The 14,500-nt window shown below is 27.0% G+C and overlaps 1 protein-coding gene across 1 annotated transcript; it reads right to left on the bottom strand.

Annotated features, from left to right (window-relative positions):
• Positions 1–8,096: 8,096 nt before the first annotated feature.
• Positions 8,097–9,251, bottom strand: LOC127264320 (BRI1 kinase inhibitor 1). The gene has a single exon (XM_051293790.1). The coding sequence runs from the start codon at positions 9,136–9,138 to the stop codon at positions 8,191–8,193; it is 948 nt and encodes a 315-aa protein (XP_051149747.1). The 5' UTR covers positions 9,139–9,251; the 3' UTR covers positions 8,097–8,190.
• Between the last annotated feature and the right edge of the window lie 5,249 nt (positions 9,252–14,500).

Genomic DNA, 14,500 nt, shown 5'->3' on the forward strand with positions numbered 1-14,500 from the left:
AAGTCAAATTGCGATTAGATAACAAACATATATGCGATCATCAAGTAGATTCATCAATAAGTAACATAAAATATTTGAACGGTCCGCATGATGAATCTATAGGTCCATATATACATATATATATATGCCGTGAATTCATTCTAGACATGTTGGGGATTCAGTTATCACTTTTGCTGATGATGGTCTAATAATTAGTTTCCCTTGTGAATAAGCAACAAATTTCAACTCATTTGTATTTAATATCATTTGATTTTGCAAAATATGACTATGAGTATTTTCAATAATTTGTCTTATGATAATATTAACGGGAAACTCTAGCCGTTAATGTCAAATCACAAAATTTGAAAACTTTTGGTCTACCATATATGTTTCAGTTGCATTCATTTTTGTATAATATAATTCGGAAGACCATGAAGACAATTTTTTTAATATATATTTATGTCCATCTACGAATTTTATAATTAACAAGAAATTATTATTTGTCTCATTTGATATCTTAATATGATATCAATTTATGCGAATATCATTAAAATTCAGTAAAATTCTTTTTAGATTTGCTAGAAAATAGTATATTTGGAATGTCAAATTTGATTTCTTTTGGGATAAATACTATTGCTCTTTCGGAATATTCAATCAATTTTGTACTACCATCTATTGTATTAACATAAATATTTCTTAACTTCATGTTGGTAAAATATTTGTTATATTTCATGATAGTATGTTGATGCACTATCAATTGTTTTCCATATTATTTATTATGACGCGTTGAACATTCATATTGTTTTCTTTTTTTGGAAGAAATATCATATAGTTGATATATTATTATAAAATATAAAATATGAGAGGGTCAACAATAGTAAAGTACAGGGGTACAAAAATATGCACATATATACTATTACATTGCACCATCAAGGAGTTCAAAATATGTACTCTCAGGGTCACAAAGTATGTACTTTTCGGGTGCACCCGAAAGTCAAACACATTTAAATATGTATGTCAATGCAATCTCCAATAACCACTAGCATCATTTTTTTAAAAAGTTAACTTCCCCAGAGTTTTGACATCTTCGGATGCCTTATATTTTTCTTTCATAGAATTCTGATATAGCTCAACAAAATATGAGTTTGAACGGCAAGTTCGTGACCAATGTTCTGTCATCCCACAACGATGACGTTTGTCCTCAGTTTTTCTTGAACCTTGACCAATGTCATCTTAAGACCGCTTCAAGGGTCTATTTCGTCTTTTTTCATAAACGAACCATCACGATGATAGTAAGGTTTAAATCTATCTTGATCACGTCCACGGTCAGTTCTACGGCCACGATCCATTCCTCGTCCACGACCTCTCCCACGGTTGTATCTAGGCCCATTATTAAAAAATTAAGTCACATTCATTCTAGGGAATGGACTTGTACTAATTGGCTTGACTCATAATTTTTCAATGACAATCTATTATTCTGTTCAGCGACAAGAAGAAAAGTAATAAAATTACAATATTTAGTAAAACCTTTTTTTTCGATATTATTACTGTAGAACCATATTAGAGGCATAGAACGTGGTGAATATTTTTTTTCAGCATATCTCTATCGGTGATATTTTCTCTACAAAATCTTTGTTGGACGTGATTTTAAACGCCATAAAATTATAATCAGCAACAATTTTAAATTCTTGTAGGCGCAAGTGTTGCCATGCATATTTTATTTTTGGAAGAATGACCTTCAAATCGATCTTTCAAAATCGTTCACAAGTCAAGTAGATCTTTGATAGTAAGGTACTCCATTTCCAAAGCTTCGTCAATGTGATGACGAAGGAAAATCATTGTCTTTGCACACTTTTGGCTTGTGCATTCATTCTCCTTAGTTATTGTTTTTGCAAGCTCCATAGACTCTAAATGTATTTCAAACATCCATCACCTACGGCATATAATTACTTTCGGTAATAGTCAGTAAGGGAATATTCATAATTATATTGAGAATAGTAGAATAATTACCTAAAAGTTTGACAAAATCTCTCAAGCATTTTGATATATATATATATATATATATTTTTTGTGTCCGAGACAGAATTTCTACATCACTTTAGCGCCTTTTTTTTTTTTTTTTTTTGTATCTGGGACAACACTTCGACATAAAAAAATTTCTTGGATAAAATCTTTGCAGCTCGTGTTGAAAATATGTTATATATATAATAAAATAATATAACATATAGATAACTTATAATAACAATACTTAATATATATTGTAAAATATATAATGTGTATAGACACGGACGGATTTAGATGGGGCTACGCGGCAACTGACCCAGTTTTCAAAATTTATGTATTTTTTAATGTAAAAAAATAATAAAATAATGTAATTATAACTATTTTGTCACCCTTAATTTTAATTTTATAGTCTAAAAAATAATAAATTTTTGTTCATTTATTGATTTATACTTTTAAATTTTATTCCTTTCTAGTAAAAAATATTTTATTTTATATAATTTTGTTGAATTTTTTTCTAAGAATATTTAATTTTTCTCATTTGTTTTTTACTATGCTATTTCGAGATAAATAAAAAAAGACAATATTAAATAGATAAAAAAAAAAATCAATATTTTATCCCCTAAGAATTTCAGCGCTGGTTCCGTCCCTGCGTATAAATATATGATATATATATATATAATGCTTTTAATATTTTAGAGAGAAAGTGATATTAATGGTGGTGATTAGTCATCAAAATACACTCGTTGTATCATGAAATTTACACATAAACTACATATGTCATTGTGCATGAAAATGAATCAAGGTATTAATTTTTATGATAAGTCATAACAGTAAATGATATAGAAACAAACTCTAACTAAATCGATAATAATTTCAATTGTACAAACCAAATTAGTTGTAATTAAAATAATCCCAATAATGATAATGATCATAGTGTTTTTTTTTTTTTTCAATTTATTTATTTTAATGATCATAGTTAAAGACAAGATAAAGAAAGTGTACGGAACAAACAAATATCCATTATTGCAGCAATTAATAATTCCTATATTGTTTATTGAAATCTGATTAGACTCCATCATTCACTTATTAATAAATCATTTGTGCATATAATTAGAACTGTCAAAACGAGTTAGTGGGGCGAATTGACCCACAATCCGCAAATAAAAGGGTTATTTGCAGGCCAATCTGTGGCGAGCTAAGCGGGCTAGCCACATGCTTTTTAAAAATATTAAAAAAATATTAATATTATAAATATTTTCGGAAGTAATATTTAAAAATAGCTAAAAATAGTTTTATTATAAAATTTAAATAATAAATATTTTAAAGTAAATAACAAATATAAAAATTCTCAATTCTAAATATTATTAATTGGTGTATTTAAAAAAAAATTAATAATAAGAAATACTTCATGTTAAAAATAAATCATAATTAATTTTATAAATTTATAAAATTATAAAATAATAAAATGGAAGACAAACAAAACAAATGATGAAAAATCGAAACAAATAACAATGTAATGAATAACATAGTTAGAGAAGAAAAACAATGTGTAAACAATATTGATAATTTATTTATGCTAATGATAATATAAATTTTATTTTTATTGATTTTAACTCATTTATAATTGGTATGTTTGTAATTTATAATAAAATTAAAATATATACATTAGTTTTATTATAATTTTTTAATATGACAGTAAAAAATGGTAAAAAAATATATTTAGTTAGACGAGTTAGTACTAATTATTATATTTACTTGATCCGCGGACTAACCCGCCCCACTGCGGGCTAATCCACTCTCAACCCGCGGTCTATGCGGGTTGGCCGATTTAAGCCCGCATTTTAACGGGCTTAAAAAATCACAATTCAACCCTCCGTAAAAATAAGGCGGGGCAGGCCAACCCGACAGACTCAATCCATTTTGACAGCTCTGGGTATAATAGCGATAATAAATATTATCTATATCAAAATTTTCTATTATTATTAAACATATTGGTTAATATAACAGAGATTAAATTGTAAATATTTATAAAATAAATAAATTAATAAAATATATATATATATATATATATACACACATAGCGAAGAAAAAAGTATGGCAACGGAACTCATTTTCAATGGTATCCGATTATTTTTGTTAAATCTATATTAAATATGTTAGTGCATACAAAAACTCATTTATTTTTATTTTTTATTCAAAAAAATAAAAAATAAAAAATAAAAAATAAAATAAAAAATGGAGGTGACATATAATAATGGAGAACGTCAATAACGTGAACAGCGTTTTCAGGCCAACCGAACAATTGCTACAAAACAACAACTAATAGCAACACTACAAAGTGGTGTTGATAAATCTTAATCATTAAATAAAATACTGCCTCCGTTCCAATACAATAGTCTTGTTTACCATTTTTGTCCGTCAGAAAAATAATAGTCTCATTTCCATAAATACTCCTATCACCATAAAATTATTCTTACTTTTTCATTATTATTACACAAATGTCACTACTTTTTATACTAATACATTCACAAGGACAAAAAAGTATTTTATTCATACTTTTAACCGATTGTCAATATAATATCAATATTCCTTAAATCATGTACCCAACTCAAATAAGACTATAGTTTTAGGACGAAGGGAGTATGACCTATCAATACACAGACTTCAATTATTACATATACTGTATAAATTGTTACTATGTGATATCACCTTATATTTTAATTTTACAAATATGATGTATTAACATTTTTTTTTACATAGACTGTTGAGAGATACTGTCAGATTATATTTTGTATTTATATTATATTAATATATATATATACCTAATATATACTCGATTTATATCTTATGCGTTATCTATTTATATTTTATGTACTATCAATACAATATTTAATTTAAATAAGTATATATCATAGTTGCCGCCATATGTATTGTTATCATTTTTCTTTAAGTCGATTTATTACAAGGATGCACATTTTCGAGTTGGAAATTATTGACACTTAAAAAATGGCTCATTATTCATTTTTTTTTAAAAAAAAATTATCAAATCAATTATATATTTTTATTTAATATATTATAAAAACATCATTTTTTTTATTTTTTTTTTTAATATTCAAAACTACATATAGAAAATTAATTTAATTCAACTTTATATAGATGTATGCTTCATTGATCCTTGTAGGCTTGTAGCATAATTGCATTTGACTTCTTATACTAAGTTTTGGACATTATGAAAAGTTCTTTTTTCAATATTTAAAGGTGTTTTCATTCAATATATTTTTAATTGTATGATTTTTCGTAAATATTATAAAAATATAATAAATATAATTTTATTCACTAATAAAAATTAATATTCAACCCAATTAAAATATTTTTTTTATATTATTAACATGATTTTATGTATTTAATATAAAAATATATACATCCAATAAAACATATAAAATAAAAATAAACACGCCCTTAATATAATATTGCTTTTAGAAGAATATTTTAGTACAAGATAATATGTAAGAAACAAGAAAAACCCTAAATTAGGGTTAATAAATGAATAATATATTAGTTCCCCATGTGAGAAAGAAAAGGAATAAGATAAGTATTAAGTGCTTAATTTAATATTGTAGTGCACTTTATAATAGAGACTATTAAAATAAACAAAAGAAAAAAAAAAAAAGAAAAAAAAAGAAGAGGTAGTGGTTTTTGTCACGTAGTGGTTTATAATTTTTTCGACTATTTAGCATAAAACTAAATAATTAAAAAAAAAACTAGAATTATAGTCTGAATTATCTTTGATACGAGATTTAAGGAATATTGATATTATATTGATAGTGGGTAAAAAATATGAATAAAAGATTTTTTTGCCCTTGTGAGTGAATTAATGTAAAAAGTAGTGGCAATCGTGTAATAATAATAAAAAAAATAAGTGTAGTTTTATAGTAATATGATTATTTATGGAAATGAGACTATTGTTTTGGAACGAACAAAAATGGTAAATAGGGCTATTGTATTGGGACGGAGGGAGTATTAGATTGTAGTGAAAAATATAAAAATACCCTATTAGTATTGAAGTAATAATATTTGTGTAATGTATTGTAAATTGTAAGAGTATTTATTATGTTAGGCATGTAATACAATTATTATTTTAGAAAACAGTATGTTTGTTTTTGGACGAAAAAAAATAAAAATAAAACTTTTTTTATAGGAGAGAAGGAGTAATTTTTTTATGATACGAAAATCTGCAACTGCTATTTTCCGAATGCACTTTGGGTAAGCTACATGTCAAATCTAATAACCTAAAAACTAAGCCTGCAAAGCAAGTCATATTAGGCGAACATGTGTGACAAACAAGACCTATATATTGAAAGTTTGAATATATAGCTTCATGATCACGAAATCACCCTACTCCGTTAATTTGTTTTGTTTTATTTATTTATATATTTATTCACATGGGATGTGTTTTAACTTATCTTTATAAGACAAATCTTGAGAGTGACATCTTCAAATATTTTCTTATATACTCCGTCCTTCCATGTAATATGGGATTATTCCAGTAGATAAAAGAATTTAGATAAAATATAATTAGTAAGTAATTAAAAAATATATTAGTAAAAATTATTATAGATTAAAATTAAAATAACTAAATAGTTTAATTAAAATAAAAAAAAAACGATATAATTTAAATTTTAAAATGTGATTAAAGTGTATAATCATATTTCAAAGAAAATAACAAATTATATGGGACGGAAAAAATAAAAAACATGAATAAATTATATTTGACGGAGGGAGTATATAGTCAAGAAAAATAGTTTCAATTTGGTTTGTTACTTTTGTTCTTTCTTGAAGTGTGAAATTGCCTACATATTTGTTATGTTTAAATATATATTTTGGAAGTTTTTTTTTTTTTTAAATGTTTAACATTTTAAATAAATAATAAGTATTTGATATCATATTATTTTTTTAAAAAAAATAATTATGGTTAATAAATAGTTAAATACTAACAAACATGACCTTGTATTTTGATATGTTGTGAAATACAATGTTTAGTTTGGGTTCCCGTAATTAGTTTGTTTGTTTTGTGTTTTGGTTCGGAGGAAATTTTTTATATGAATTATAGAAAATTGAATAAATAATATAAAAATAACAATGGTGTGTAATAATATATTACTCACTCCGTCCGACTCAAAGGTTTCATTTACTTTTCCGTCATTATACTTAATATTAAAAATGTCCTTATATTTGTATTATTTATTTGCATAAATATCATTATGATAGTATTTTAAGACACTAATAGAAGTATTTTTCTCATTTTCCATTGATTTGTACTACGTTTTCATATAATAATTATTATTCAAATATCAACACGTAAAAAGCAAATGAGATCTTTATAGCTGAACAAATGTAGTAATATTTTTTAAAAAATATGTTGAATATATTTGAGAAAAAAGATTACATGTTAATCCTCTTATTTTACAGTATATCTATTTTTCATTATTATTTAATCATCACAATTTCTAAAATAGTAGTATTATCATACTCGCTCATCCGTCCATTAATTAATTATGTATCTATTTGTTTTTTGCACAGAGTTTTATAAATATTAATATTATATTAGAGTATGATATGAATAAAGTAGAAAAGACTAAAATAACTTAGTATTGTATGATATAACATTTTTGTAATATATTGTAAGATGTAAGAGTATTTTTAATGTTAGTAGAAATTTCAATTACTAAAAAATATATAGATATTTTGTTATAGGACAGACCAAAATAGATAGATTATTAAGGGATCGAGGGAATATTTAAATTACTGTTAAAAAATAATAATAACTAAAATAAAAATTTAGTGTGTTTGTTTGGATATTTGGATTTAAATAGTACAAATTTAAATTTAAATAATTATTTAATATAATATAAATAAAATTATTATAATATTTTGAATAAAAAATTAATATTTTGTGTAATAATATAAAAAAATAAATAAATATTCAATTTGATATTTTTGAAATTAATATATATATATATATATTTGTGAATAATAGAAGCTAAATAAATTCACCCAAACAGACAGGAATTTCTTCCAAAACTCACTTGGACGTCTTTTACCAAAACTTCATATGAACTTTCCAAATTGCATAAAAATAATCTTTAAGTATGGAAGAAAAGCTATACACACAAACATACATACATAATACATACAACATGAGTTAAGTTAGGCCATATTGAAATCTTTATCTTCTGCAGCAATGGATTTCTTACAGTGAGCAATGGCTGCCTGAATTGCCGCCTGAAGTTCTTCCATGGTGCTGTCACTCTTCGTCGGAGTTACAGTCCCGCTCGCCGTCGCCGCCGCAACGAGAAGGCCGCTATTGGTCGGAGAAGTTCTCATCGACGCCGGCGCCGAGTACTCGCCTCTCCTCTTCCTCCACTCCTTATTCTTTACCACTTCCAACGTGCCGGAAAATGAGTACGGCGGCTGCCGGCGGAGTTGCGAGTTCCCGCGCCGCCGATTCCGGAGCCGCAAAAACGGCGTGACCAATCTCATATACTTCTTGACAACCCTGCTTACGTCGAGCCTCGCTTTCCGCCGCTCCCGCTCGTCGTCTCGATCGCGACGATCCCTTTTCGCCGACGTTTCTTCCGTCGATTTCCGCCACTTGGGCAATCCGAACAACGAGAAAGATTTCGCCTTTCGCCTTGTCGATTCCTGTTCGAGATTGATTTGACAATCGATGCGCCGATCGTTAATTTCGTCGTCGTCGTCGTTTCTCGTCATCGAGTTTATGACAACCTTGTCGCTGTTGTGTTTTGGTAGCTCGTTGATCGGGATAGTGAAGCTATCCGATGAATTCGTCGAGGATCGCGGCGGCGATGATGTGGCATGGGGGTGGGGGTGGGGGCGGGGGTGGAGGGGGAGTAGGTGGCCATGGCAAAAAATTTCATCAGCTGGAGATAAGTCTATGGCCAAAGGGTGGGGGGACTTAGAATTTTTTTCTTCGATTTTCGGCGCCGTCGAGACGGCGAAGGAGAATTCATGGGAAGGGGACGACGAAGAGGTTGCCGCAGCTACATTGAGTTGTACCGGCTGCTTTGCCGGTTGTACGCTGCCGGAATCCGGTCGCCGGCGGCCTTCACTAGACACTTGATGATGCCTATCCATGGGCCTTTAATTTTGTGATAGAAAAATATGAAGTTGTTCTATGTTGATAAGGATAATGAAGAGAGGAAAAGACATGGAAGTTTTGGGAGATTGTGGGTTTGGCCTTAAGTTGTGTTTATATTTTGCAATAATATATGAAGTGGGCTGTCTTTTTTTTGTTGCCTAAAAGGTCTTTTTCATTTCAACAGCTATGAAGAATTGGCCTTTTGTAAACACTCAAGATTAAAGGTTTTTTTTTTTTATGTTCTTTTTTTTTTTTTTCGTATTTTTTACTAAATTTTTTTTTTTTTATTTTAGTAAAAATATTATACATTAATATCAAAATATGCTTGCTTTTTACTTAAATTATAAAATTATTATTATACATATAGTTACTTTATATATAAAGTCTAACTGTAAAATGTAAAAAAAAATTTACACACTTTTACTAATTCATGAAATACTGTTATTTATTAATCTCTTGTAAAACTCCAAAAGAGTACATTGAGTATGACAGATAGAGTATGGATACTTATTTTCTTTTTATGACCTGAAATTATATAGCTATTATTTTTTAAGTGCATTTTGTATTTATTTTTTACCAGTAAACTAAATTACACTAGATAAATCACATTTTAATGCAAAATCATATTTATAATTTCTTGCCACGCAATGGCATGGGGAGTGAAAGGTACCGAATTGTCCCCATGTTTTTGTTCAAGAATTATTCTTGGTGTAAGGTGAATTGACTTTTGGATGATTTTTATATAAATTTTTATTACACTCTATAATAATTAATAATAATAATCAAATGATACACAATCCCTATAATATGGAATTCAACAACAAAATATACAAAAACCCAAAAACACACTATTTATTCAGGGGTGGATCCGGTGCTAATGGATGCACTATTAGCACCATACTGATAGAATATGTACCGTCTATTTATAATAAATAAATTTGAATAGTTTAGATTAAAGAAGGATAATATTGTCCTTTTAAGTCCAAAAAATTTAAAGAGTGAGTTTGTATCTACGTAAATTTATCTTTATCTTTACACTCTATTTTTTCTTTCGTTTCATTTTCTCTCTCGCGGGCAGCGCTTCCCTAGCCCTAACAACCGCCACCATATTCTTCTTCTCTATGTATTTTCTCCTCACTTTTTCTTTTTCCTCCGAACAATTTATCACCAATTGTCCAGATCGCTGCCGAAAATCACCATTCTTCTACCAACCCAGGATCCGCCACGAACCACCACCGTCGCTCAATTGGCCCGCCGCGAACCTAAGTTTATTTCGGCATTTTCTAATCTGGTATTTTGATGGTTTTTTTCTATTTGGATATTAGTTTACATCAGTAGTGTACATGAAAATATGTTTATAGTATTTTTTTGTGGCAATTTCTAGATAACATAATGTTTGATAGTACAATAACATGTTAAACACAATACAGGGAGATGCTTGTTCGTATTAAATAAAATGATAGGTACAAAATACCTAAATGCTTATTCATCCTTTTTTTTATTTGTGTTAATAGGTTTTGGAAAGTATGTTTAGAATTTATTTTTTGTGGCATTTTCTAGATAAAATTTATAGTATTTGATAATAAAGTAAGATGCTAAATACAATAACATATTTGTTTATTGGTACTCAGTAAAATATTTAATTTAATATATATAAATGCTTATTATACGATATTTATAATATTTTGCAATTAAATAGACTGATATGTTGTTAACATTGTTTTCTTTAGTGCTGGAGCAATAGCCAAATATTGATCCGTAAAAATAAATTTTGGTGCACGACCATCCATGTACTTAAAAAAGATATTGAAAACCCACTTGAATGAATCTTGTGTTTCTTTATACAACAACATTGTCCCAAATATAGTTGTTTGGCGGTGATTATTAAATCACACGAAAACACCTAATGTTGAAGTATTGTTACAATAAAATATATGAAAACAAGTTACGAGATGCTTACAAGATGTTGTGTACATTGTATCAAGATGCTTATTTATTATAGAAGATGAAATGCGGAATAACAGAAGATGAAATGTTTACTACCGAAGTACTGTATTTGATGCGAATCGATTTTGAATAATGAATAATTGATTTTGTTTGTCTCCGTCAATTTCATCCATTAATTTTGTTGGAAGAATTTTAGTCATTTTTCTACTTAAGGAGGCGAAGATGAATGTATGTCTAAGTTAGTTATAAAATTTAAAAAATTTGAAAATTATTATTAAACCCCTAAATTAATACACGCTTTAGGATTAAAAATTGTAATTTAATAGTTAATATTGAATCAGCTTCATGCTGAACTTTATAGCTCGGCACCTAATCTCAATAAAGTGTAATGTATATATTGTTTTAGATACAAATTTAGTGTATATATATTTAATCCAAGTCAACTGTATAGAAACATATGCTTTGTAGTTTATATTGTATACTGTAATGATAAATATATTTATTTTGTTGAAAATTATATTGGATTATATGAAAGTATATTATATACTGTCAAAATATATATTGTATATTATATTATTATGTATTGGCAAATATGTACGCTACTACCTTATTATTATTATTATTATTATTATTATTATATACTAATTGAATCAATATCATTCGGCATTAAAACCAAAGCAGTATAAATATATATATATATTTCTCTCTAGGAGTAAAAATAATTTTTTTAAAAAAATTGACATATTATCAAAAATAAATTCGACATATTATACGATGCAATGGTGTAAAGATGGACTCATAATTTTAATATATTATCAATACATATCTCCATAATTAAGTAAAAAAAATTATTTCAAATTAAATAAAAAATAAACACACCCAATATTTCATGAAAATAATATTATACTCCCACCGTCCACTTACAATGTTTACATATTTCTATTTTGGAACGTCCAATTACAAAGTTAACATTTCATTAAATAACCTACTTTTTTCAATAAATACCTTTACTTTACATCACATCATTACTTTTACACAAAAAAAAGTAAGGGCAAAAATGTCATTACACTGCTTTTAACTATTCACTGTAATTAAAATACTATTATTTCTTAAATACCGCGCCAAAAGTAAATGTAAACTTTGCAAGTAGACGGATGAAATATATATTTTTTTATATATAGAAAACAATGAAAGTTGAATACAAAAATCTTTGAACAGCAAAAATACCAAACACACCCAAAACTTGTGCCTGAGTTTAAAATTTGAAACTCAAATATCAATAGCAGAGGAAGCCGAAGATCTTATTTTGTATTATATATTTTATATTTCTTTACTATACAATTCTTACTACTATAAAAATATATTACTTCGTATTACAAAATATCATATTAAATTATCCTTGCAATAATAAAATACTCCTTCTGTTGTATTGATCTTATGTCAATACTGTCGTTTTACTCTATGTCATATATTTTTTTCTACTTTATTTTATTTATAAAAAAATATATACTTTAATTATATTTTAAATATATTAATTTATATTATTTTTAATTTTAATTTTAATACTCTATCCGTCCTTTAAAAAAAATAAATATTTTATTAAAAAATAATAGATAGTTAAGGATATTTTTAAAAATTTAGTTAAAAGGTAAAGTAAATAAAGATAGAGAATGTAATAAAGTTAGTGGTATATGTTGTAAATAAGTGTTGAATGAAGGGTAATAATTAAATGTTGATTTTTTTACTTTGTCAAAATCAGTAATGTGATAAATTTAGTGGACGAATTAAAAAGAAATGTGAGAATAAATTTGGGGGACGGAAAGAGTATATAATTATTTGTATTATACTATAATTATTTTTACTAATACATATTTTTACTTATATGTACTCCCTCAGTCATTCAAATTTATAGTCATTTTCCTTGTTGAGTTATCATCGAAAACTATTTTCGTTTTTCTTTTTAAGTAAAAAATTATTACATTTTTGTACTTTTTTTACTATATAAAAAAATAATTATTATTACTCACATTTATTAATTCTCGTATTCCACTACAAAAAAATAATATATTTGTAACGGAATTTCGTCCATAAAGTTAACGCAGCTAACGTAATTCCATTACTAATTCCGTCTATAATGTCATTAGTAACGGAAAAAGTAGATTTATAGACAAAAAAGTTTTGTTACAAAAATGAATTTTTCTTGTAATGTTCGGTCAAATAAGCACAGATTTGGATGACGGATGAAGTATTATTTATATATATATATATATATATATATATGAGATGGGTAGAATAATAGTAGGAGCGGATCCGTAGTTTGCTTACGAATAGTTTGATATGCAAAAGGATTCCCATCCCGTGAAGCGATCTAAAATAATAATAATAATAATAATAATAATAAAGGGGATTTTATTAATTTGTGAGAAGATTTTGAATGGATTTTGTGTACCAAAGCTGTGTCTAATAATTCCACATTTACTGTCCCCACCATAAAATTTCAATTTCAATTTCAATGATCCATCTATCTTTATTATTTAATTTATTTTTATTTATCGAACAGACAACATGGATGGTTCAAATAATTCTTTCCTAGTACACCCTTGCCATTACCCATTCAATTTAACTTAAAAAAGGCAAGACACAAATGGGAATATTCATTACAACAATTATTCTTACTGAGCCGAGCACGAACACAATTAATTCTTGACGTTTTGTGGGCTATACGTACGTACGCACGTGCACGTAATGGTCCACGGGCGCCGTGTTGATGCAGAATTGAAGAGTTTGTGTTCGATCGCTTAATTAGTTAAGGGTCGACATCACAATCATCGAAGAATTATTTGTATGGGCAGAGACAGAGGCAGAGAGAATCTCGTCCACTTAATATGAAAAATAATAATAATAATAATAATGTTGCAATAATCCCTAAAGATAAGAAAAAAATTGCAAAAAGGTAAAGAAGATTGCAAAGTTTTTGTCTCATTTCGCATTGTTTGCTAAGAATTCGTATCGTTTTGGACAATGTTCGAAAGGTAAAGCACGTAAAAAAGAAGAAAGCTATAGGGATGCGTTTGGGTATCGTTTCGACTCCAAGTTAGCGGCGGCGAGTAGGGTGTTGATTAGGGCTAATTAGCCGGTGACTGTGTAAAAAGTTATAATAGTACTGATAATATATAAAAAGATTTCGTACAATATATGACAATTAATATAAATATATATTATACTTCTTCCGTCATTCTCTAAAAATTACATTTAAAAATATTCTTATATTTGTATAATTTTGTGATCAAATATCGTTCTATTAGAATTATAAAATATTAACAAAAGTATTTTTGCAATTTTTTTCTTATTTTGTATTATGTTGTGATATAATAATTAATATTAAAAAATCAACACACAAAAAGTAAATGA

The sequence above is a fragment of the Andrographis paniculata genome, unplaced genomic scaffold, assembly GCF_009805555.1.
Source record: "Andrographis paniculata isolate CXL003 unplaced genomic scaffold, ASM980555v1 Contig70END, whole genome shotgun sequence".
NCBI classification, from domain to species: Eukaryota; Viridiplantae; Streptophyta; class Magnoliopsida; order Lamiales; family Acanthaceae; genus Andrographis; species Andrographis paniculata.